Genomic DNA, 26777 nt, shown 5'->3' on the forward strand with positions numbered 1-26777 from the left:
CAATATAACTTGGCACACAAGTAGACTACACTAAGATACATAATTTAGTGCATGGGTTTTTGATTTCGATGGACGGTGTTGCCATGGTTACTAAAAATAGAAATTTCTGTGAAATTCCTTTAAAACGCTACTCCTCCTACAGTTATGGTCTGATTTCAATATAACTTGGCACACAAGTAGACTACTCTAAGATACATAATTTAGTGCATGGGTTTTTGATTTCGATGGACGATGTTGCCATGGTTACTAAAAACAGAAATTTCTGTGAAATTCCTTTAAAACGCTAGTCCTCCTACAGTTTTGGTCCGATTTCAATATAACTTGGCACAGAAGTAGACTACATTAAGATACATAATTTAGTGCATGGGTTTTTGATTTCGATGGACGGTGTTGCCATGGTTACTAAAAATAGAAATTTCTGTGAAATTCCTTTAAATGCTTCTCCTCCTACAGTTTTGGTCCGATTTCAATATAACTTGGCACACAAGTAGACTACACTAAGATACATAATTTAGTGCATGGGTTTTTGATTTCGATGGACGGTGTTGCCATGGTTACTAAAAATAGAAATTTCTGTGAAATTCCTTTAAAACGCTACTCCTCCTACAGTTTTGGTCCGATTTCAATATCTTGGCACACAAGTAGACTACACTAAGATACATAATTTAGTGCATGGGTTTTTGATTTCTATGAACGGTGTTGCCATGGTTACTAAAAATAGAAATTTCTGTGAAATTCCTTTAAAACGCTACTCCTCCTACAGTTTTGGTCCGATTTCAATATCTTGGCACACAAGTAGACTACACTAAGATACATTATTTAGTGCATCGGTTTTTGATTTCTATGAACGGTGTTGCCATGGTTACTAAAAATAGAAATTTCTGTGAAATTCCTTTAAAACGCTACTCCTCCTACAGTTTTGGTCCGATTTCAATATAACTTGGCACACAAGTAAACTACACTAAGATACATAATTTAGTGCATGGGTTTTTGATTTCGATGGACGGTGTTGCCATGGTTACTAAAAATAGAAATTTCTGTGAAATTTCTTTAAAACGCTACTCCTCCTACAGTTTTGGTCCGATTTCAATATAACTTGGCACACAAGTAGACTACACTAAGATGCATAATTTATTGCATCGGTTTTTGAATTCAATGGACGGTGTTGCCATGGTTACTTAAAATAGAAATTCTGTGAAATTCCTTTAAAACACTACTCCTGCTACAGTTTTAGTCTGCTTCTAATATAATCAGGCATACAAGAAGACTATACTAAGATACATAATTTATTGCATTGGTTTTTAAATTCGATGAACAGTGTTGCCATGGTTACTTAAAATAGAAATTTCTGTGAAATTCCTTTAAAACGTTACTCCTCCTACAATTTTGGTCTGATTTCAATCTAATTTGGCACACAGTTAGAATACACTACGATACATAGTATGTATTTCTGTTTTTTTTTATTTGGGTGAATGGTGTTGTCATGGTTACTAAAAATAGAAATTTCTGTGAAATACTTTCAAAATGCTACTACTCCTAGTTTTCATTTGATTTCAATATAACTTGTCACAAAAGTAGACTACATTAAGATACATAATTCTATTTATTGTTGCATGTTGCAATGTTTCAAATCCAAGTGCTACTTTTCTTTTGTTATACAAACAGACCAGTAGAGCTACAGTCTCATCAGAGACTTCTGGTTTTCAAAAATAACTTTAGTTTAATTTCAACTTACATGAATATTCTAAGAATTCAATGACAACGATATTCTTCATAACATCACGTCAAACACCTGTGTCTGTAAACAGGGCACAGACTTGGTTATTGTTAGTGTTTATGTTTTACCGGGTATGTTCAATTTGTTTAGTCTGTACACATCACTGAGCACAGACTGACAATACATGTACTGGGGAGTTGGTTTTGCTTTCTCCCATTTCTACTCTGAATTTTCTGGATAGTAGTTTTCATATCTTTCATTCATACACAACAAAATTTCTACTTTTCATATGGATAAAGTTTACTTTGTGAAAGTGCAAGGATATGTGTCAATCAAACATGTCCCGAAATTCGTAGTTTTATTAGAAGTTTCTAAACATGCTTTTAATATATTTCAGTGTGAAAAACTATAGCAACATTATTTAGAAAATTTTGGAAAATATGAGCTTCAAATCTGTGTCCCAGCCCCTAAATACTTACAAGAAAAGGGACCAAGTACTTGGGTTATAGGGAAAAAGTTGAACACTTCCCCATATACAAATTACAAAGTAACATGTATGACTTTTAGTCAGATTGAATATAAATTCAGTAAAAACCCAGTCATTCTAGATAAGCTGCACAGTTCAATAATAATGATCTAGTCTGGTTAAGATGGCTGACAATGTCCATCCAAAGGTGAAATCACTTCATGCAAGGTAATCAAGATTTGATTTCTTTTTATTAAAAAGATTCCTTTGAAAGAAATTCTTACACATTCCAACCAGGAATAACGCTGCAGTGAGACAGCTCTAATCTAAAATGAGAAAATAAACCCAGACAGTCTGTCGCCATCTTTGTGTTCAAATGAAATAATTAAATATTTGGAATGTACATGTAAATGCATTGGTAATGTATGGTGTATTTCAAAGTTCATGAGGAAATATGTGTGCCTGGTGGAAATGTATCAGATAATACCTTCATAAACTAAACTTGAAACAAATTTCTTAAATAAATTGACATCTCTCAAAGAGCAAGTCTAATAATGGCAATTATTGCACAAAAAAGTAAACAGTGCATCTATATATAACGTAAATAATGAGGCCTCCTTTTACCTGGTGTTCTTTACATTTATATGGATTCATTTCATCAATATGCTGCCTTATTTATATGTGCAAACATCAAAATATTTCCATTAATATTTTTGATTAAATCCTTCATGATTAATGCTGTTGTTTTCGTTTTTTTTTTTTCAAAACTTAAACTTGTTCTTGCAAATAAAACAAAGTAATTTTCTTGATTCTTCAATAGTTCCTATCACATTGGTTATCTACTGAACATGTTACTTTACATGGAAAAAGTTTTATTCTGCAAATGAAAATGAGAGAACAGCACTTTCACAAAGCACTATTTTAAACCAAGTGGCTTCCAACCAAACATTGGTTCTTAATATAGAGACAACCTGATTACATCAGACGATCAAAAGACTAGTCAGAACTGGAAAACAGTGCCAAGCTTCAATCCTGTGTTAAATGAAGGTGCACATTGCAAGAACTGTTCATGAAGAAAAAACTGCATTCATTAAATAATTTGTCAGTTTCTCCACATCCGTTTCATAAGGATGATTCTGCAGAATTTCACTGATTTTTCCTCCATTTTCTGGAAAAATAGCTTTGAGTTGATCTTCTATCTCTTTAGTTTTGGCTTTATTCCTCAGGGGTCCTGCAGGTTTTTGAGGACTCTGAGGATTAACGGCCCCTCCCCTTCCCCCTCCACCTCTTCCTTGACCACCTTGCTGCATTTGATTATTTTGTCTTTGCTGTGCATGCTGTGGTCTGACCCAGGCACGTGTTGGAGGGGCCCCTGGATATGGTTGACCCACAGGTCTTGGGTTGAAGTTTTCACGCTGCCTCTTCCCAGCATTCCATGCATTAATTTGTGGGTTTCTTTCTTGATAATATGGAACAGTATGTCTATAAAAATTAAAAATATCGTTTCAGTGTTCATAAAACACACATCAAGCATATGGTGGTAAAAAATTATTATTTACAATGAATATTCACGTAACAGAACAACCCTTGTGCATCATAACTTCTATCTACTACTCTTATATTTAAAAGTATAGCACAGATTGAAATTCTACACTGCTAAACCCTGTGATACAGGTACTGACTTTTTAACTCTTGGCTCAGGGTTTAAATTAACTATGAATGAATTCCTTGCATTATTCTACTTGTATTAACCACTGCAACTTTTTTCATCAAAATTAAAAAATGCAGTTGAACTTCGGTATCTTGAACACTGATATCTCGAATACCATGAATGTGTCGAAGTGATCTGGAGGTCCAAACCACTTATTCTAAACGCATTTTACCCTCGATATCTCGAATCTTCGGATATCTCAAAGTTTTTTCTCGGTCCCATCGAGTTTTAGATAAGATTTGACTGTACATCTATGCAGCATTCTGTACCCTGTTGTAATATACTGTAAAATCACATATTTTCATGGGGTTTAAAAAAGGCTCTGAATGGTTTATATACCTTTTCCTGCCCTGTGGTTTACTTAAAAATTCATCTAAGTTTGGCCCATTCCTTCCAAGGGGATCAAAGGGTGGCATGAAGTTATCCCCAACAAATGAGAATAGGAGAAGTCTGCAATAAACAATTATTGTACATGTAAACATGAAAAACAAAGTATGAATCTTACAAGAGACCAACAATGCTGACCTGAATTGCCTGGTTTATGCAAGGAAATCATGGCATAATTTTTTTTGGGTCATTTATCATGACCTCTCATCATGCCAGCAAACCCGTTTATAGTATTTGAATCTTCCCTTATGAGTATGTTTGCATAATAATTCTACACAGAATAAATGATTGTTCTTAGATTTTTCAGAGATAATCTAATATTAAACAAGCTAATTCACAGACTTTGTGCCCCCCACTTAAGGAAAAAAGAAGAGGGTGGACAAAATGAAAAAAAAAAATAATATGCAGATTGAGAAAGAAACAAAGATCAACCTTGAGCTTTAAGCTTTTGGTCTTAAAGTCAAAAGTGTCTTTTTAAGGTTAAAAAAATTCATGACCTTAAGTTTCATTCCAAATGCTTACAGAAAACTTAGTTATCACCTGAAAACTATGTATGCAATGTATAAATTTCTGACCTATTGACCTCAAAATCAATAGGAGAGTCTTTTTTAAGTCATATTGACTAAAGGGACAAAATTGGTTGTTATTAGCATGTTTTTCAATCCAAAATGGTTTTGCTAATGATTGAATTTTAAGAAAACTTTATCCTGTACTACAATGATACACTTGTAATGAAGGCCAAGACCAACTTAAATATGCTTATACTCCAAAAACTTTGAACTGGTTTTTTCACTTTCTGAAGAAAAATTAAACCTGGCTGAAAACCTTTCATTGATTTCTCTTTGACCAGGTTATGCATCCTCAGATGCATACTGCAGATATACTATGATCTGAAAATTGATTGACCAAAAACTTAAACTAACTTTGGCTGGATCATGCAGGATGCAGTCACAAAAGCTTGCAGTTCAAGTTGGACTTACTTTAATTTGAAAATGGACCTCATTTTTAAATAAAATTTTGAAATAATTATGTCAGAAATATGTACATCCAAATCATAACTATGTATACTTAATGAATCATAAGCAAAGTTTGGTGATAGCAGGTCTTAGAAAGTTAGAACTGGACCTATACATTGATATTACTAAAGAAGATGGTATTAACAATAGCTCCTCCTAGACTTCCTGAGCGAGTTTAAGAAAGACAACCCTTGCCTGCCTTCAATGAACTCAACAAGACAACCCTTGCCTGCCTTCAAGGAACTCAACAAGACAACCCTTGCCTGCCTTCAAGGAACTCAACAAGACAACCCTTACCTGACTTAAAGGAACTCAACAAGACAATCCTTACGTGACTTAAAGGAACTCAACAAGACAACCCTTACCTGACTTAAAGGAACTCGACAAGACAACCCTTACTTGGCTTCAAGGAACTCAAAAAGACAACCTTCACTTGGCTTCAAGCAACTCAACAAGACAACCCTTACTTGGCTTCAAGGAACTCAAAAAGACAACCTTCACTTGGCTTCAAGCAACTCAACAAGACAACCCTTACTTGGCTTCAAGCAACTCAACAAGACAACCCTTACTTGGCTTCAAGGGACTCAACAAGACAACCCTTACTTGGCTTCAAGCAACTCAACAAGACAACCTTCAGTTCACTTGGCTTCAAGCAACTCAACAAGACAACCCTTACTTGGCTTCAAGGAACGCAACAAGACAACCCTTACTTGGCTTTAACTCTTTTCCCCCTGTTGCCACCATTTGATGCATTTTCAACAACCTTCACTTGGCTTCAAGCAACTCAACAAGACATCCCTTACCTGGCTTCATGGAATTCAACAATTAAGACACCATTACCAGTCTTCATTGAACTGAACAACACAACCATTACCTGTCTTCAAGGAACTCAACATGACAACCATTACCTGTCTTCAAGCTAAGCCCTTACCTGTCTTCAATAATTTTCCTCCAGCTGTACTTCTCCTGCATGAGGTCTCTGTACTGATCATTGGATACAATTATACCATCCTCTCTCTCTGCCAACTCCAGAATAAATCTGTTGAAAGAAAAGTGAAATAATTCTGACTCCTCTAAAGTCAAAATATCCTTTCAGTAAATTTGCTCTCTTTTGTGTTTTTCCTTATAATGAAATCTTACTTTCAAAAGACACTCAACATAATTCAACACAAATTCATGCAATAATAATTGAAATGCTATTTATTCTTCAAAATGTGATTGTTGCTAAATATAGGTAATTTTCAAGTATTAGTTATGATATACCCTAGTATTTAAGGATTTTCTGCTCTTTATTACCTATCATCATAAGACGCTATTAGCCTATTGTTAATTCTCCTTGATGGAGTGAAAACTACATGTCCCTCTTCCTGCATTTCATTTAGTAGTTGTTGTTGTTTGATGTCACTTGTTTCACGATATCGCCTCCACTCTGGAACAAAAGCTGTGACCTGGGTATGTCCCCGCTGAAGGAAGTAGTCTATTACAATCTTAATGCCCCGACAGGAAAATACTTTATGACATCCATGACTGCAAAATATCATATATGTACCACATTACTGAAAGTCATCCTTCAACATTCAAATAAATTTCATTCATCTTTACTTTCAAATACAATTTTCAATATTCTTATTGGTCAAGATATTTTCTCACCACATAGCCACATTGCTGCCATCAATCACGATATAGCGTAAATTTTTCTGCTGGTTAATAGGGTGTCCTCCAGCACCCAGCACTGGGGCAGTAACAACACCAGGAGGTGGAATTTGATTCACATGATAAAAATTATTTTGTCCCAAGTTTGGAGGAGGTACATCCCATCGGGAAGGACCTCTGTTATTTGATGTCCCTCTATTGAACTGAAAATCACCTGGATTAGTGGGGAAAAGGGGAGGGGGTGGTTGGTCAAATCTTGACCGTTGCTGCCCTGCTTTTTGATTTTGAACCACTGTCCATGGCTCCCCTGTGGACTGATTAGAGTCTGTACTCTGAAAAGCATCTGAACTAGAAGCAGAATTGGATGGTTGGTCAATTCCTGAAGGTTTCTGTGGCTGTTTTTGGACCTCAGCCTTTGGTTGATTTGAGTTAGTATTTTTAGAAGGGGCAGTTGTTGGGAATGTTTCATCTACAATCATACAGTCATCACTATCTGAATCTTCATCAGGATTCTCATTCCAAATAGTCATTACCTTAGTCTGCTCTTCGTCATCGTCAGAGCCACTAACAATGGCTGGATTTTCCTTTGATCCTTCACCTATAAACTTCACGGGACCACTGCCTTTCTTTCGTTTTTTCTTTTTCCTTTTCTTTTTCTGTGGTGATTTTGGATCAGACACATTACTGAGTCCCTGCTCAAAGGCTGACTTCAACACTTTCTGTCTCTCTTCATTTCTCCTCTTCAGCTCTTCAACACTAAGGTCAGCTGTTTCTTCTGAAAAGTCTTTCACTAGCTTTTTCTTGTATTCCTGAGGGAGACTTCTTCTTCCATTAACTGGGGTGGAAGATGGAGAGGGCACATCAGGAGGAGGTGGGAAGTTATTCTTTTGAGGAACATCTGCTTTTGCTTTTTCAGTTGTGTCTTTTCCCACTTTTTTATTTTCTTGCACCTGATTCAATATGCCTAGAAAATCTGCTGGTGTTGTTTTTTCATCACATAATTGTAATCCAACTTCCACATCTGCCTCAGAGTATCCTACACTTTTCCCAAAGGATCTGAAATATTCTTCTTCAGGAAATCCACTCACTTTTTGTTTAGCTGCTGGTCGAGGAGATGAGGTGGGAGATATCTGAGCTGTTGTCAATTTTTCTGTCAACTGTTTCACACTCTTTCCATCCAAAGAATCCTTTTCTACTTTTTCTTCCTCACTTTCATCATCAATGTAAATTGGCAATCTATAGGAAGGCACTGTTCCTGCATCATCTCTACAGCTGGGAAATAAATCACTGTCACTTATATCATCCATTTCTTGCATACATTTCAAAATAGTCATCTTAATAGATGGTGAAGTTTTGGAAAAGTCATTAATAGACATGCTTTCTGAACGGTTTTTGGGGTCACACAAGAGTTTCTCTAATTGTGAATCCATTTTGCGAGACCACCTGTTTTTTGCTGGTGGTTTTTGAGACACGTCTGTTTTTCCATCTGTCTCTCCATCAGCTTCCATATCTTCTATACCTACTGCACCTTTACTTTCTAAAGTAGTCATTGCTAAAATCACTGCAAGCTCTGTGCCACAGATCTCAATAGTGTTATCCTGGAGTGTTATTAATGCACAAGTCTGCATTTCTATATCTTCAAGAACTTCTTTATCAAACAAATCACTGTTGGCTTCCTTAATCTGAAGTTTTTGCTTAGACTCTGGGTGACAGACTGCCAAAATGTATTCCTAGGGAAAACAAAACAAAAGAAATTAGAACAGAGAAACCAAAAAATCTTCTGAGCTTTTAAAATAAAATTACATAATACAGACATTTTTCTTGTCATTTTAATATAAAATTACTTCATATAGACATTTTTCATGTCACTGATGGGTTATATTTTCTGCCTTTTGTTAATGTCCGTTTAGTGCCCATACTAAAACTCGCAATTCTGTTTCTGAGGAAGAGCTAAAACAGTAGTGTCTAACAATGGACAGGGTTGGCTTTTGTAATTTTATTCTAAATAAATACTAGATACTTTTGGACAGATAGGGAAAATATTAAGGAAAAACTGCAAGAAATATGTTTCAAAAATCAACAGAAAAAGCAATGTCAGCCATCCGGATGGAACAATGTCCAATCATAAAATTATGTTTTCGTATAGTTGAAACAACATCAGAGACAAATTAATCATTCAAACAACTGGGACTTACTGGAATATATTTTAATTTGAAGATTTTAGCTCTGACATTGATTTGAAATTGGTATATATGATTTTTAAAAGGTGTGTACAATTTGAGAGACACTACAAGAAGAGGAAAAACTACTGTTAATTGATGAAAATACGATATCACTATTCCTGATGTTATAAATCTAGTGCAACCTGCAACGTCAGACTGGACTGTCCGATTGTGCAACCTGTGTATACGTCAAAGTATTTATAAATACTGATGACACTCGTAAATTATTGTACATTGCTTTGAATTTTAAAATGGTGCTCAATTATGGTCTATATATAAATATTATCACATACATTTAGCAGCGTGGCATAAAAAAGAAAAAATAGCACACGTTCGAGAATAATTGATAAAAATTCAAATTCCATATCCCCCCTTAAAAGATGACATGGCCATTCATTTGAACAAACTCCATCCCCTTCATCCAAGGATACTCTGTGCCAAGTTTGTTTGAAATTGGCCTAGTGGGTCTGGAGAAGAAATTGAAACAAGAGGCCCATGGGCCACAGCGCTCACCTGAGTAACTTTGGCCTTGCTGTTTTTCACCTGATTTCTCCCCCCCCCCCCTCCCCCGTAGTACTTATTGTAGCTTTTCTGGCCCAGTGGTTCTTGAGGAGAAGATTTTTAAAGATTTTTCCTATATATTTCAATGTAAAACTTGGATTTCCTATTGTGGCCCCGCTCTACCCCCGGGGGTCATGATTTGAACAATTTAGAATCTACACTACCCCAGCATGCTTCCACATAAGTTTCAGCTTTTCAGGTCCAGTGGTTCTTGAGAAGAAGATTTTTAAAGATTTTTCCTATACATTTGAATGTAAAACTTGGATTCCCTATTGTGGCCCCGCCCTACCCCCGGGGGTCATGATTTGAACAATTTAGAATCTACACTACCCCAGGATGCTTCCAGATAAGTTTCAGCTTTTCTGGCCCTGTGGTTCTTGAGAAGAAGATTTTTTAATGACCCCACCCAATTTTTGTATTTTCTTCATTATCTCCCCTTTGAAGGGGACTTGGCCCTTCATTTTAACAATTTAAACTCCCCTTCACCCAAGGTTGCTTTGTACCAAGTTTGGTTAAAATTGGCCCAGTGGTTCTTGAGAAGAAGTCGAAAATATGAAAAGTTTACAGACGGACGGACAGACGGACAGACAGACAGACGGACAACGGGTGATCAGAAAAGCTCACTTGAGCTTTCAGCTCAGGTGAGCTAAAAAGTTTATGATGCTAGCGCTGACAGACAACGGAAAAATTTGATCAGAAAAGCTTTCTTGAGCTTTTAGCTGTGAGCTAAAAATCAATGACATATGTGGCCCTTTACTGTTGTCTACTCTATTGCCCATATTCACACCTATGTATTAGGTAAGCTAGGTTTATTGATTAAACCGGAGTCAAGTAAACTGGTTTTAAATCTGACTTGAGTCTGGCCCAGTGGTTCTTGAGGAGAAGATTTTTAAAGATTTTTACTACATATTTCAATGTAAAACTTGGATTCCCTATTGTGGCCCCGCCCTACCCCCGGGGGTCATGATTTGAACAATTTAGAATCTACACTACCCCAGGATGCTTCCAGATAAGTTTCAGCTTTTCTGGCCCAGTGGTTCTTGAGGAGAAGATTTTTAAAGATTTTTCCTATACATTTGAATGTAAAACTTGGATTCCCTATTGTGGCCCCGCTCTACCCCCGGGGGTCATGATTTGAACAATTTAGAATCTACATTTCCCCAGCATGCTTCCAAGTAAGTTTCAGCTTTTCTGGCCCAGTGGTTCTTGAGAAGAAGATTTTTAAAGATTTTTACTACATATTTCAATGTAAAACTTGGATTCCCTATTGTGGCCCCGCCCTACCCCCGGGGGTCATGATTTGAACAATTTAGAATCTACACTTCCCCAGCATGCTTCCAAGTAAGTTTCAGCTTTTCTGGCCCAGTGGTTCTTGAGAAGAAGATTTTTAAAGATTTTTACTACATATTTCAATGTAAAACTTGGATTCCCTATTGTGGCCCCGCCCTACCCCCGGGGGTCATGATTTGAACAATTTAGAATCTACACTACCCCAGGATGCTTCCAGATAAGTTTCAGCTTTTCTGGCCCAGTGGTTCTTGAGGAGAAGATTTTTAAAGATTTTTACTACATATTTCAATGTAAAACTTGGATTCCCTATTGTGGCCCCGCCCTACCCCCGGGGGTCATGATTTGAACAATTTAGAATCTACACTACCCCAGGATGCTTCCAGATAAGTTTCAGCTTTTCTGGCCCTGTGGTTCTTGAGAAGAAGATTTTTTAATGACCCCACCCAATTTTTGTATTTTCTTCATTATCTCCCCTTTGAAGGGGACTTGGCCCTTCATTTTAACAATTTAAACTCCCCTTCACCCAAGGTTGCTTTGTACCAAGTTTGGTTAAAATTGGCCCAGTGGTTCTTGAGAAGAAGTCGAAAATATGAAAAGTTTACAGACGGACGGACAGACGGACAGACAGACAGACGGACAACGGGTGATCAGAAAAGCTCACTTGAGCTTTCAGCTCAGGTGAGCTAAAAAGTTTATGATGCTAGCGCTGACAGACAACGGAAAAATTTGATCAGAAAAGCTTTCTTGAGCTTTTAGCTGTGAGCTAAAAATCAATGACATATGTGGCCCTTTACTGTTGTCTACTCTATTGCCCATATTCACACCTATGTATTAGGTAAGCTAGGTTTATTGATTAAACCGGAGTCAAGTAAACTGGTTTTAAATCTGACTTGAGTCTTTGCAGAAAAACTTTCATTCCATCACAGAAATGTCTTACTAGGAACATCCTCATATTTGAGTAAGTGCAATGTGCTCACCATTACCATCATCTTCATTCAATATGACAAAGATCTACTCTTCTTACTGCATAATTAAGTTTTCTAATATAGAAAAACACACAATGAAAGGGTAGATTCAGGAATGTTTCTTATTTTTTGGGATGGACACATACCACTCAAAAAATAAATATCTTCTAATTCATTTTTTTCCAATGAAATAAAAACAAGAGGTCCATGGGCCACAACACTCACCTGAGTCAATATGGCCCTGCTGTTCTTTGTCAGCAGATTTCTTCTTCTATATATTCATACGTAAAGCTTTGATCAACTGTTCTAGGCATAACCTATCCCCAGTTGCCATGTTTTGAATGAAATTGAATCTAAACTTTCTGAGGATGCTTCTATATTCATATAACTAATCATGGTTTTGCTGTTCTTGAAACGGAATTTTAAAGATGTTTGCCATCCTACCCTGGGGGGTAGGAAGGGAGGGGGGGTTCAAGATTTGAACAAACTTGAATATACACTACCTAAGGATGCTTCCATATCAATATGACTAATTATGGCTTTGTTGTTCTTGAGAAGAAGATTTTTTAAGATATTTCTTATATATATTCTTTTGTTAAACTTTGATCCCCGATTATGGCCCCACCACTACTACTGGAGGATGCCTTGAACAAACTTGAATCTACAATACTTGGGGATGCTTCAATATCAAAATGACTAATCACAGCTTTCCTGTTCTTGAAAAGATTTTAAAAGATTTTTCCTATTTATTCCTATGTAAAACTTTGATCCCCCATTGTGGACCCACCCTACCCCCGGGGATCTTGATTTCGACAAATTTGAATCTACACTACCTAAGGATGATTCCATATCAATATGACTAATTGTGGCTTTGTTGTTCTTGAGAAGAAAATTTTTAAAGAATTTTCCTATATATTCCTATGTAAAACTTTGATCCCCTATTGTGGCCCCACCCTACCCCCGGGGGTCATGATTTGAACAAACTTAAATCTACACTACCTGAGGATGATTTCATATCAATATGACTAATTGTGGCTTTGTTGTTCTTGAGAAGGAGATTTTTAAAGAATTTTCCTATGTATTCCTATGTAAAACTTTGATCCCCCATTGTGGCTCCATCCTACCCCCGGGGGTCATGATTTGAACAAACTTGAGTCTACATTACCTGAGGATGATTCCATATCAAAATGACTAATTGTGGCTTTGTTGTTCTTGAGAAGAAGATTTTTAAAGAATTTTCCAATATATTCCTATGTAAAACTTTGATCCCCTATTGTGGCCCGACCCTACCCCCGGGGGTCATGATTTGAACAAACTTAAATCTACACTACCTGAGGATGATTTCATATCAATATGACTAATTGTGGCTTTGCTGTTCTTGAGAAGAAGATTTTTAAAGAATTTTCCTATGTATTCCTATGTAAAACTTTGATCCCTCATTGTGGCCCCACCCTACCCCCGGGGGTCATGATTTGAACAAACTTGAATCTACATTACCTGAGGATGATTCCATATCAAAATGACTAATTGTGGCTTTGTTGTTCTTGAGAAGAAAATTTTTAAAGAATTTTCCTATATATTCCTATGTAAAACTTTGATCCCCTATTGTGGCCCCAACCTACCCCCGGGGGTCATGATTTGAACAAACTTGAATCTACACTACCTGAGGATGATTCCATATCAATATGACTAATTGTGGCTTTGTTGTTCTTGAGAAGAAGATTTTTAAAGAATTTTCCTATATATTCCTATGTAAAACTTTGATCCCGCATTGTGGCCCCACCCTACCCCCGGGGGTCTTGATTTGAACAAAATTAAATCTACACTACCTGAGGATGATTCCATATCAATATGACTAATTGTGGCTTTGTTGTTCTTGAGAAGAAAATTTTTAAAGAATTTTCCTATATATTCCTATGTAAAACTTTGATCCCCCATTGTGGCCCCACCCTACCCCCGGGCATCATGATTTGGACAAACTTGAATCTACACTACCTGAGGATGATTCCATATCAATATGACTAATTGTGGCTTTGTTGTTCTTGAGAAGAAGATTTTTAAAGAATTTTCCTATATACTCCTATGTAAAACTTTGATCCCCTATTGTGGCCCCACCCTACCCCCGGGGGTCATGATTTGAACAAACTTAAATCTACACTACCTGAGAATGATTTCGTATCAATATGACTCATTGTGGCTTTGTTGTTCTTGAGAAGAAGATTTTTAAAGAATTTTCCTATATATTCCTATGTAAAACTTTGATCCCCCATTGTGGCCCCACCCGACCCCTGGGGGTCATGATTTGAACAAACTTGAATTTACACTATGTAATGAAGGTTTCCCATAAGTTTCAACTTCTCTGGCCCAATGGTTCTTGAGAAGATTTTTAAAACAAGAGGCCCAGGGGCCACATCGCTCACCTGAGCACTGTGGTTAGGAAAAAAGGAAAAATCAGTTTAGTATTGAAAAGCTTAAATGCATAAATGGTCCCAACCTACCCCTAAAAGGGAGTGGGGGGGGGGGGTATGACTTAATTAAATCAACCAAAATTAAATCTACACTGCTTACATAATTTTTTGACTAACTGTGACTTTTTTCTCTACAAGTTTGAACTTTCATTGTGGCCCCACCCTACCCCTGGAGGTCATGATTTGAACAAATTTGAATCTACACTATCTGAGGATGCTTCCATATAAATATTACAAACCGTGGCTTTGCTGTTCTTGAGATTTTTAAAGGTTTTTCTTATATATTCCTATGTAAAACTTTGAACGTTCATTGTGGCCCCACCCTACCGCCAGGGGTCATGATTTGAACAAACTTGAATCTACACTACCTGAGGATGCTTTCAAAAAAATATATCCAATCAAAGCTTTGCTGTTCTTGAGAAGAAGATTTTTGAAGATTTTTCCTATGTACACCTATGCTAAACTTTGACCGTCCATTGTGGCAACACCCTTACCCTTGGGGTCATGATTTGAACAAACTTGAATCTACACCACCTGAGGATGCTTCCAATATAAATATGACCAATCATTGCTTTGCTGTTCTTGACAAGAAGATTTTTCCTATATATTCCTATGTAAAACTTTTTATCGTCCATTGTGGCCCCACCCTACCCCTGGGGGTCATGACTTGAATAAACTTGAATCAATACCACCTCAGGATGCTTCCAAATAAATATGACAAATCATAGCTTTGCTGTTCTTGAGAAGAAGATTTTTGAAGATTTTTCCTATATACTCCATGAAAACTTTGATTGTCCATTGTGGTCCCACCCTACCCCCAGGGGTCACAATTGGAACAAATTTGAATCTACACCACCTGCAGATGCTTCCATATAAATTTGACCAATCATGGCTTTGCTCTTCTTGAGAAGAAGATTTTTGAAGATTTTTCCTATATTCTCCTATGTTAAACTTTAATTGTCATCCATTGTGGCCCCAACCTACTCCCTGATGTTCATGATTTGAACAAACTTGAATCCACACCACCTGAGGATGCTTCCAAATAAATATTACCAATCATTGCTTTGCTATTCTTGAGAAGAAGATTTTTGAAGATTTTTCCTATATACATGTATTCCTATGTAAAACTTTGATCGTCCATTGAGACCCCACCCTACCCCCGGGGGTCATGATTTGAAAAAATTTGAATCTACACCACCTGAGGATGCTTCCATATAAATATGACCAAACATAGTTTTGCTGTTCTTGAGAAGAAGATTTTTCCTATATATTCCTATGTAAAACTTTGATCGTCCATTGAGGCCCCACCCTACCCCCGGGGGTTATGATTTGAACAAACTTGAATCTACACCACCTGAGGATGCTTCCATATAAATATGACCAATCATAGCTTTGCTGTTCTTGAGAAGAAGATTTTTGAAGATTTTTTCCTATATATTCCAATGTAAAACTTTGATCGTCCATTGTGGCCCCACCCTACCCCCGGGGGTCATGATTTGAACAAACTTGAATCTACACCACATGAGGATGCTTCCATATAAATATGACCAATCATAGCTTTGCTGTTCTTGAGAAGAAGATTTTTGAAGATTTTTCCTATATATTCCTATGTAAAACTTTGATCGTCCATTGTGGCCCCACCCTACCCCCGGGGGTCATGATTTGAACAAACTTGAATCTACACTACCTGACAATAATTCCACATGAGTTTCATCTTTCCTGGCCCATTGGTTCTTGAGAAGAAGATTTTTCAATAATGCCATTAATTTTTTGCTATTTCGTAATTATCTCCCCTTTGAGGAGGGAGTGGCCCTTCATTTGAACAAACTTGAATCCCCTTAACCCAAGGATACTTTGTGCCAAGTTTGATTGAAATTGGCCCAGTAGTTCTGGAGAAGAAGATGAAAATGTAAAAAGTTTACGACAACAACGACGCCGACGACGCCAACGCCGACGACAGACAACGGACAAATTTTGATCAGAAAAGCTCACTTGAGCCTTTGGCTCAGGTGAGCTAAAAAGACAACAAATTTTCACTTATTCTTAATTATCTCCCCTTGGAAGAGGGCATGGCCCTTCATTTGAACAAACTTGAACCCCCTTCACCCAAGGATGCTTTGTGGCAAGTTTGGTTGAAAATGGCCCAGTGGTTCTGGAGAAGAAGTCGAAAATGTGAAAAGTTTACAGACGGACGGACGGACAGACGGACTACGGACAAAATGTGATCAGAAAAGCTCACTTGAGCTTTCAGCTCAGGTGAGCTAAAAAAGCAGTCATGCCTATTTACTCACTTTCAGTTTACATTTATATGTATGACTTAATCTTATCAACTTAAGGGAGGGGTGGGAAGGGTGTGATGGGTGTCTATGTTTCCTGAGAAGGGATTCAAAAGCATTCTTTGATAACTTTACTAATTTAAGTGTAATGAAATTAAAAGTCCTAGTGGGGTTTGGACTCCCCTCCCCCACCACACATCACCTTGCAATTACATGCAAAACAGTGTGCAGTTTCAAATCTGAGGCAACGAAAATCATTTTTCATCTTCACCTGGGAATGGCAATAAGCAATGATGTAACACACTTCAGCTTGTCCATTATAAGTAGATCATCATTTTTAAAGAAGTGGAAGATCAACATAAAAATAAATCTAATCTGTCACAAGTAATGTTGGGTCATCCTTCTTCTTTTTCCAGTAAGATCCAGCCTCTTTGTCAAATCTATCCAGTCCTCCAGTGTTAGAAGAACATTAAATCAACATTTAAAACTACTCTAGACCTGGATTACATGTAGGCTTAGCTTGTGAGCTAAGCTCACTTCTGAGAAACAGGTATGAAATAAATGTGAAAAAATGTAAGCTGTTCTTGGTGATAAACATGTTTTAAACACAGGTGTGTATCTGGGCATTTGGCTATCAAGTAATCATGTTATTAATTTTAAATTTACCAGAAGTACATTTACGTAAATGCAAAATTTACAACAAGAGAGTTATCATATTGTAAATTTTCAATTTACCTCCAAGTAATTCAAAATTTATAAGTGTCAAGAAATTGTTTACGTCCTTCCTTTCTTACTGTGCTTTACAAACTAGTGATTGGGATTTTTTTTCATGAATTATCATTACCCTGGCATTTTTCCTGTCACAATTTTGTCCCTCGAGTTTCAACCAGCTCTTTTCACATTTGACATCTGTGGATTCGTCGACATAAACACTGACACTGAACATTTGCTCAATCTTATTTTGGATTTCAAGAACCAGTTGCAATTTAGACGAATCTATGATAAATTCGTCGTATTGTGAGTTACTATCGGTATCAGCCATGTTGTATACTGATTGATATGTCCTCACAAATATAAAGATGTTGAGCAAACGGTAAAAAATAAAGATGATTTCATATTATGAATGATCGTCTCGATAAGAAAATATAAAACAGGGGAAAATCCTTTTCATTGTTAATGAAAACAGTTGTGTATTCCCGTATATCTGTTAAACGTTTCTAAGACCTAATTTTAAAAATAAGTTCTAGAGAAAACCCGATAGGAAGTTCCGTAAAACCGATATGAGTGAAACAGAAGTGGTTTTCGTTTGAATATCAATCAAATACACATTTCCGCATGCAACATCGAAACATAGATATATTGGGTAGCTGCTGGATTTTTTCATCATTATTTTAGTGTGTGGGCAGTGTGTAAAATAAGTTAATAAAATTTTGAAATTTTGAATCTACTTTAAATACACTTAAAAAGTTGTTAAAATAAAAGATTCTGACACTTTTCGAGTATGTGTGTATAGTTATGGTACGTCTTTTTTAAAAGTGGTTTTTCTTGACTAAAGGTCGGTGTCAGAATCTTTTATTTTAACAACTTTTAAGTGTATTTAAGATTCAAAATTTTATTAATTTATTTTACAATTAACAATCCGGAAGACAAGCCCCTATGTGTATGGGGGTATACAGGGAGTAATGAACTTGTCTGATTATCATTAGGATTAATTTTTCCTAAGATCAAGGAGGGCCAAATTAATGAAATGGGTTTGGGTGATATCAAGTTCCAGTACATGTATTAAATATAACAAAAATGTTTAAGTTGCGTACAATGACAGGAAAGACCTTCGTTTTTTACATTTCCATTTCGCCTTTCTTTCTATAAGAAATAGTACCTTGCGCGAAATATATGTATACATATGGAGCGCTAAATATTAACGTTTAACATGTTTAAGCCCACGACTGGAGAACTCATTCTACAACTTGAAAATTTGCTTGTGATGAAGCGATCCAAGAATGCACAGACAATATGCTGGACAAGTTTTTTTAAGTGACGTGTTTGTGAAATATGACCGTGAATGATTGTACTTTTTAAGAAAAAAAAAAAAACACATCAAAGTTCAAATTTTTACTTTGAACTTTGATGTGTTTTTTTTTTTTCAAACGTTAAAAAATCTAGTGTTAGTGCATTTATTGACATCATTCAATGTTCACGTTTTAAAATGTAGTGCTTGTTCAATTTAGTATACCATTTCATGTACTTTGCTAAGTTTTAAATTTTTTTGCATGTTAAATTAGTTTTAGTGCTGACAAATAAAAAAAATAAAAAATTACTACAGTTGTATTTATTTATATTAATTGACTTAGAAGGTTTTTATATTCAATTACTGAAATAATAACAAATTGCACGTGCAAAATTATATTTTACGATATTGACTTGAGTTAATAAAAATAACTTAGGGAAAATCCAAAGATGTGTTTATAAACTCTTTAAAACATACAAATTCCTATATAATGAATTTGTTTGTCTCTTTCTTTCCCGTTGAAAATAATATAACAAATGTAACCCTTTGATTCGGTCAATTCATAAATCCCAGGCCCGTAGAACGCGGGGGGGGGGGCTACTTTTTTCTGAGTATTACTATTTTGCTATCGTAAATTTTCCTTTAAATACTGCCCCCCCCCTCTTTTAATGTTTTAAGGTCGAGCACTGGCAAATTTCAGGATTCGGACAGTAAATTACCTTTTTTTTGCTTGTCAGATAATTTTTGGAAGTTACCCCCCCCCCCCCCACTTTTGGTCAGTTTTTTTTTTTGCTTGTCAGATTTTTTGGGAAGTTGCCCCCCTTTTGAAACCGTTGCTAGGGACCTGAATCCATAGGTATATCGACTTCACAGAAAAGCATATCAGCTGAGCACAAGGAGAACACCTGTTGATCACTTAAATCCAATTAGGATATCTTGAAACTTTGTTGTATTCTTTTAACTTTGTTGAGGAATTAATGGGTGCATCAATACTTATAAAGAGACCAAAATAATTCAATTAAAGATATCACTATCTGAATTTTTGATTTCTTCAGTTGACTCTTATGGGGGTTTTGACCCCTGGGCCCCAACCAGAACTTTGCCCTGGACCCACTGTGGGCCTTAGGGCAAACTCAGTCTGCCTGTCATTTTGAGCAAGCATGCACTTAGAACTATTCGTTCCTAGCTATGCCACTGTCTTCTCGGGCAAAATTGGAAATTAGGGTGAAACAGGAATACTTTCTCTTAAACTATGACAAATCACTAAGGAAGAATAATCAGGATTAGTGAGAAAAATATATTAAAACAAACTCTTCCATGAAGTATTGAGATTTCCAAACCAAAGGAATGTTTTCTATGAAGAGAATACCCCCCCTGGGAATTATTTTACATAGAGTAAATTGATATGGAAATGTTTTCTACATATTTAATCACCTGATGGGAAGTTTAACTCTATACTGAGCTTGCTGAGAAGACCATATTGGGGGAAAGAGGGGGGGGGGGTTACTGGATGATAGGTTTTCTAAATGACATTAGTTTTGACCTTTTTTACCTCCTTAAAATAGTAGCAGCTGACAAAGGACAACCTACCAACAAGTCATGACTATCTTGAAGCATATCATGAATATGCAAACCCCTTTTTGATCCCAGTATAATATGAATGTATAATTTGTCTCAAACCACCCTCACTGATAATTATGAATTAAAAAATACAAAATATCTGCCAAATGAAAAAGAACAAGAAAAAATATCCTTATCCTGCTTGCAAAAAGTGCATTTAAAAACCAGTTATTAGTAAATCTGAAAGCTCCAAAATGTGCATTCACAAAAGCTGACAAGAATTTTTGTATCCCATTTGGCACTTTAGAAGTGGACAAAAATACACCTCTGCTGTCCCCATTTCTTAACACCTTGTTTGCCAACTGATGACTATAATTTTGGGGGATTTGGGGGTTAGAGATCTAGTCCTTCCAAAAATAATGCATCCAAATCTCAAATTTTTATAAGTTTACAAACAGATAAAGACACACTTTCATCTGAATCATGTTAAGCAAAATAAAACAAATTCATTCATTTGCAAAAAAGTGAAAAGTTATTTAAACAAGAGGCCCATGGGCCACAATGCTCACCTGAGTCAATATGGCCCTGCTGTTCTTCGACAGCAGATTTCTTCTCCTATATATTCATATGTTAAGCTTTGATTGCCTGTTCTAGGCATACCCTACCCCCAGGTGCCATGTTTTGAATGAAACTGAATCTAAATTTTCTGAGGATGCTTCTACATTCATATAACTAATCATGCATGAGTTTGCTATTCTTGAAAACGGAATTATAAAGATGTCTGCCACCCTACCCAGCCAGGGGTGGGGGTGGGGGGTGTCGTGTTTTGAACAAATTTGAATCTACATTACCTGAGGATGCTTCCATATCAATATGACTAATCATGGCATTGTTGTTCTTGAGAATAAGATTTTTAAAGATATTTCCTATACATGTATATGTTCTTTTGTAAAACTTTGTTCCCCCATTATGGCCCCACCCTACTACTGGAGGATGCCTTGAACAAACTTGAATCTACACTACCTGAGGATGATTCCATTTCAATATGACTAATTGTGGCTTTGTTGTTCTTGAGAAGAAGATTTTTCAAGATTTTTTTCTATATATTCCTATGTAAACTTTGATCCCCATTGTAGCCCCTCCCTATCTCCAGGAGTCATGATTTGAACAAACTTGAATCTACACTACCTGAGGATGCTTCCATATTAATTTGACTAACCATGGCTTTGTTGTTCTTGAGAAGAAGATTTTTTTCAAGATTTTTTTCTATATATTCCTATATTAAACTTTGATCCCCCATTGTGCCCCCCCCCCCCCCCCCCCGGGGTCATGATTTGTACAAACTTGAATCTACAATACCTGAGGATGATTCATTATCAATATGACTAATTGTGGCTTTGTTGTTTTTGAGAAAAAGATCTTTTTAGATTTTCCTATATATTCCTATGCAGAACTTTGATCCCCCATTGTAGCCCCACCCTACCCCCTTGGGTCATGATTCGAACAAATTCGAATCTACACTACCTGAGGATGATTCCTTATCAATATGACTAATTGTGGCTTTGTTGTTCTTGAGAAGAAGATTTTTAAAGATTTTATTCTATATATTTCTATGTAAAAATTTGACCCCCCATTGTTGCCCCACCCTACCCCAGGGGGGTCATGATTTGTACAAACTTGAATCTATACTACCTGAGGATGATTCCACATCAATATGACTAATTGTGGCTTTATTGTTCTTGAGAAGAAGATTTTTAAAGATTTTTCCTATATATTCCTATGTAAAATTTAAAATTTTGATCCCCCATTGTGGCCCCACCCTACACCCGGGGGGTATGATTTGAACAAAATTGAATCTACACTACCTGAGGATGATTCCACATCAATATGACTAATTGTGGCTTTGTTGTTCTTGAAAAGAAGATTTTAAAGATTTTATACTATATATTCCTATGTAAAACTTTGATCCCCAATTGTGGCCCCACCCTACCCCTGGGGGTCATGATTTGAACAAATTTGAATCTACACTACCTGAGGATGATTCTACGTCAATATGACTAATTATGGCTTTGTTGTTCTTGAGAAGTAGACTTTCAAAGATTTTTCCTATATATTCCTATGTAAAAATTTGATCCCCCATTGTGGCCCCACCCTACCCCCGGGGGTCATGATTTGAACAAAATTGAATCTACACTATGTAATGAAGTTTTCACATAAGTTTCAACTTTTTCAGCCCAGTGGTTCTTGAGAAGAAGATTTTTAAAAGATACCACCAAATTTTCACTAATTCTTAATTATCTCCCCTTGAAAGAGGGCGTGGCCCTTCATTTGAACAAACTTGAATCCCCTTCACACAAAGATGCTTTGTGGCAAGTTTGGTTGAAATTGGCCCAGTGGTTCTGGAGAAGAAGTCGAAAATGTGAAAAGTTTACAGACGGACGGACAGACAGACAGACGGACAGACGGACGATGGACAAAATGTGATCAGAAAAGCTCACTTGAGCTTTCAGCTCAGGTTAGCTAAAAAAGGTCCATAAGGCCATCTTTGAAAAAAAAAATTGTTTGTTTGTCCTCTTGCGACTGACTGGTTAAAAATGGCGCGAATCAAATCTTTTCTTTTTACCTCCAGGAAACAATTATTTTTTCTTTAATCATTCTGGAAAATAGATTTTGAAACTACAGCATTGATGTTGAAATTTTCTGGAAAGAAATATTTCCTACCTACATTGTACCTACCAACCCATCCTGAGTCGGGAGAGGGCAAACAAACTTAATTTTAAAGTTAACCTTATCAATACAGATAAATATGACACATATAACTTTTATACTATATCTATTTTATTTTCACAACATTTTTCAAAAATTCTAATACATGTTTACTTATTTAATTCATCAATATAGTCATGAGAAGCTATATCAGAGAAAAACCTGTTACGGTCACTTGTGTCTCTAAAACAATTTTCATAAACATAGTATTTTTTTTTCTTTCCAATGTCTACTCGTAATTTATCTATGTATTTTTCATAAAAAACAGGTTTTCTTTCAATGTCTTTTCTACTGAATTCTATCTTCCTCTTAAATCCATACTTATACACGATTGCTATATAGCGATCCTGTTTGGCACTGTAATACAGTCTACCAATGGTGTTCTTTGCAAAAAGAAAATATACGAGTCCTCCAAATAAAGTGATATGACATGTCACATATAGCCACTCAAATGATACAGGAAGATGGTTGTAAATTTCCACACAATTATTAAATATCTCCCACAGGTCATTGGATGCATACTCCAATTCTTTATGTTCTTTGTAAAAGAAATAGCTGATCTTTAACAGAAATAGCAGAGGAAAGCCTAATGCAATGCCTGCAATAAACATGTATCCCTTATCAATATTGCCCAGAGCATAAACCAAGCGGAATTCCCTGTCAACGCCATCCTTGTAATCTCTGTCACAGGGATCAGACCCAGTTCCTTCAGGTTGCGCAAATGGATTTGGAGACTTGTAACTTAAGTACACCATGTGAACATGTTGATGATTTGTCTGAAATAAGAAAATATACATTATAAAATAAAACAACAAAGTACATATATTCAAAGTTTCAAAAACATCTTGGAATCTTTTAAATACACCAATTTTAGGACCCCCCCCCCCCCCCAAATTTTAAACTAGGAATATGTCCAAAGGACATGAATGCCCCATCCAGGATTCATTAGTAATACAACATGAAAATTTCTATTAGTGTATGAAGTTTGCTGAAAAATGCAATTCAATAGCACTCACTAAAATGCATCAGCATATAAAGTTTGATAAAAATATCTTGCTTTGTTTCTTTTAAAATGAACTAAAAACAAAATTTAAGTGAGGTCAAGGTCATAGGAAATGTCAAGGTCAAAAAATGTTGACAAAGTTGAATAGCTTTAATTACCAATTTGTATCAGCATATAAGGTTTGATAAAAACATCTTGAATACTGAACTAAACACATAATTTCGAAAAGTTTCGGTCAACATCAAAGGAAAGATCAGAGTAAAAAATGTTGATGAAATGGAAAAGCCCTCACCAATATGTATCAGCATATAAAGTTTGATAAAAACATCATGTCAGTTTCTTTGAAACTGAGCTAAACACAAAATGTGGCAGAAGGATGGAGGACAGAGGATGGACATGGCAAACACTATATGCCCAAACCATATTCATGGCGGGGGCATAACAATCACATATAACTGCTTTTTTGAACTTGACAAAATGATGTATTTAAGCTTGCAGTGATGGGAGGACAGACAAATGGACCAAAAACATGGGATCAATTGCCCAAATGGGATATAATAGCACACATCTGGGATTTACTACATGTACCTGAAAGGGGATCAGTGCTCAGTGTAGTTATATTTCCTAAGTTAATTGCATGAATATGCATGGAATGAAAAAACTTTTGGCAACTAAATTTTTCCAAAACCATACAGTATGTGAAACATCTTAAAAAGCCAATGTTTCCAATCCACTCCTCTTCAAGAATTGGGTTGGAGAGAAGAGGAGTGGGTCGGAAACCTTTGGTTTGCAAAGATGTTTTGAGGGATTGATCCCAACTTTGTACTTCTGTTGGATCAATGTTGTTCTAAACATTAGGAATACAGAATAATTTGTTTATCAATAGTTTTACAATACTTTTAGCTCACTTTTTTCTCATTTTTTCCCTCTAAAAAATGCCCATAAAGGCTATTATATCCTCAAGCTGACCATACCCAACCCTAATCAGATTCTCTGATTTAAATTTTGGCCTAAAAATCAACTTTCTAACATTTTTGAGTAGGCACAGAACACAGATATAGCTACAAAATATGCAAAACAGAATATATATACTACAGACACCAAGACAACTCTGTCAGTGCACAGGTTCCCTTACAAATGCTTTTAGTCCAGCACGATGAAAACTTGCCGTTCTTGCCGAATGTGTGCAGGCGTTATTAGTTCCTTTTACAAATAAGACACAGGATTTTAAAGAAGACTTCAATATTTCGTTGTTTTTGATGCACCTATGCACAGTAACCAAACAGCGAAACATGCTACTTTCGCTTCAAGGTCAAAAGTGCACATCGAGCCCGATATTAATTATAATATGCTAAGTTACTATAATCGATACATACCAGAAATCTTGAGTCTTGCGTCTTTATCGTTTGGATGTCATTGAGAATAGCAAATATCTTTCACTGTGGCAAAATATTTTTTTAGTACATTAATTCAAAAATTATTAAAAAAAATTGTCAGACCGGGAGGTGGCGGGGGTCATGTTTGCCCTCTCCCAACAGACCGACTAAAATGGCCATATTCAAAACTTTTTTATATCCTCCAGAAAACGATTATTTGTTTTTATTTATTCCTTATTTTTTCACCCCTTCTACAACCATTTATTTTAAAACCTTCAATATTTCAATAAATTTTTAAAGTTCAGAATTATGGAATTCCATATACGACAGCCAACTGCTCACGGCTTACTGCCAACTGCCACTGCTCATAGATGATATTGCCTGTTTTGTTATCTTTAATATATATTTAATAGGCATGCTTAATTGAATAAACCCTATAATAGATAACAATAATATTAAGTTTCATCGATACTCTGATAAGAGAGACAACTCTTAATGATATATATAATCTCGTCAAGTTGAAGTGTCTTTTTTGTCCAATTTTGCCCCGCAAGCTATGCTATATTTGTTTGTATTTTACTTAAAAATACATTTCTTTTGGAAAATCATAAGAGTTAAAGAAACATTTTATATGAGTGAGAGGGTTTATGAACCTTAATTACAAAAAAAATTAATTTTTAATCAGTGAAGGCAAGGAAGGAATAAATAGAAGGAAAGAGTATTCCCTCTTAAATACAAAACATCTAATTCCCACATTTCCTTGCAGACAAACAATTCAATAGATTTTTTGACGGGGGGGGGGGGGGATATTAAAGGCTTATATATACGTCAGAAAAAAAGGGGGGCAAACTTTTTGTAGGATCTTGGGTAATATTTTGTTGGTATATGCATTTATTACGAAAGCCTAGAAGAGTCAAATAAGAAAATTAAAAAAAAATTAAAAAGTCGTAATTACGAGATAAAAAGTCGTTATTACGAGATAAAAAGTCGTTATTACGACTTAAGAAAGTCGTAATAACGACTTTTTATCTCGTTATTACGACTTTCTTAAGTCGTAATTACGACTTTTTGTCTCGTTATTACGACTTTTTATCTCGTTATTATGACTTTCTTAAGTCGTAATAACGACTTTTTATCTCGTTATTACGACTTTTTATCTCGTAATAACGACTTTTTATCTCGTTATTACGTCTTTCTTAAGTCATAATTACGACTTTTTATCTCGTAATAACGACTTTTTATCTCGTTATTACGACTTTTTAAATTTTTTTTAAATTTTCTTATTTGACCCTTCTAGGCTTTCGTAATTTATATCAGAAATACTAATAAAAA

General features: G+C 35.9%; 2 protein-coding genes across 2 annotated transcripts; both read right to left on the reverse strand.

The window, feature by feature from the left end:
• Positions 1-2538: 2538 nt before the first annotated feature.
• On the reverse strand, positions 2539-17809 carry LOC133197788 (NEDD4-binding protein 1-like). The gene is made up of 6 exons (XM_061333995.1): positions 17577-17809; positions 6948-8680; positions 6594-6824; positions 6229-6336; positions 4234-4344; positions 2539-3665 (listed from the first exon to the last, which is right to left on the reverse strand). The coding sequence occupies exons 1-6, from the start codon at positions 17772-17774 to the stop codon at positions 3251-3253; spliced, it is 2796 nt and encodes a 931-aa protein (XP_061189979.1). The 5' UTR covers positions 17775-17809; the 3' UTR covers positions 2539-3250.
• Positions 17810-23176: 5367 nt separating this feature from the next.
• On the reverse strand, positions 23177-25385 carry LOC133197081 (uncharacterized). The gene is made up of 2 exons (XM_061332920.1): positions 25205-25385; positions 23177-23842 (listed from the first exon to the last, which is right to left on the reverse strand). The coding sequence occupies exons 1-2, from the start codon at positions 25361-25363 to the stop codon at positions 23177-23179; spliced, it is 825 nt and encodes a 274-aa protein (XP_061188904.1). The 5' UTR covers positions 25364-25385.
• Positions 25386-26777: the final 1392 nt, after the last annotated feature.

The sequence above is a fragment of the Saccostrea echinata genome, unplaced genomic scaffold, assembly GCF_033153115.1.
Source record: "Saccostrea echinata isolate AGI-Se365-2 ecotype Australia unplaced genomic scaffold, CSIRO_AGI_Sech_v1 ptg000030l, whole genome shotgun sequence".
NCBI classification, from domain to species: Eukaryota; Metazoa; Mollusca; class Bivalvia; order Ostreida; family Ostreidae; genus Saccostrea; species Saccostrea echinata.

Excerpts from the sequence above, each read along its gene's own strand:
- LOC133197788 (XM_061333995.1), bottom strand. The coding sequence starts at position 17,774 with ATGGCTGATACCGATAGTAACTCACAATACGACGAATTTATCATAGAT. Across the intron at positions 6,825-6,947 it reads GGCAGCAATGTGGCTATGTG|TCATGGATGTCATAAAGTAT; the intron begins GTGAGAAAATAT and ends GATATTTTGCAG. Across the intron at positions 4,345-6,228 it reads AGGAAAATTATTGAAGACAG|ACTTCTCCTATTCTCATTTG; the intron begins GTAAGGGCTTAG and ends TGTTTATTGCAG.
- LOC133197081 (XM_061332920.1), bottom strand. The coding sequence starts at position 25,363 with ATGTTTCGCTGTTTGGTTACTGTGCATAGGTGCATCAAAAACAACGAA. Across the intron at positions 23,843-25,204 it reads GTGCTGGACTAAAAGCATTT|ACAAATCATCAACATGTTCA; the intron begins GTAAGGGAACCT and ends TTCTTATTTCAG.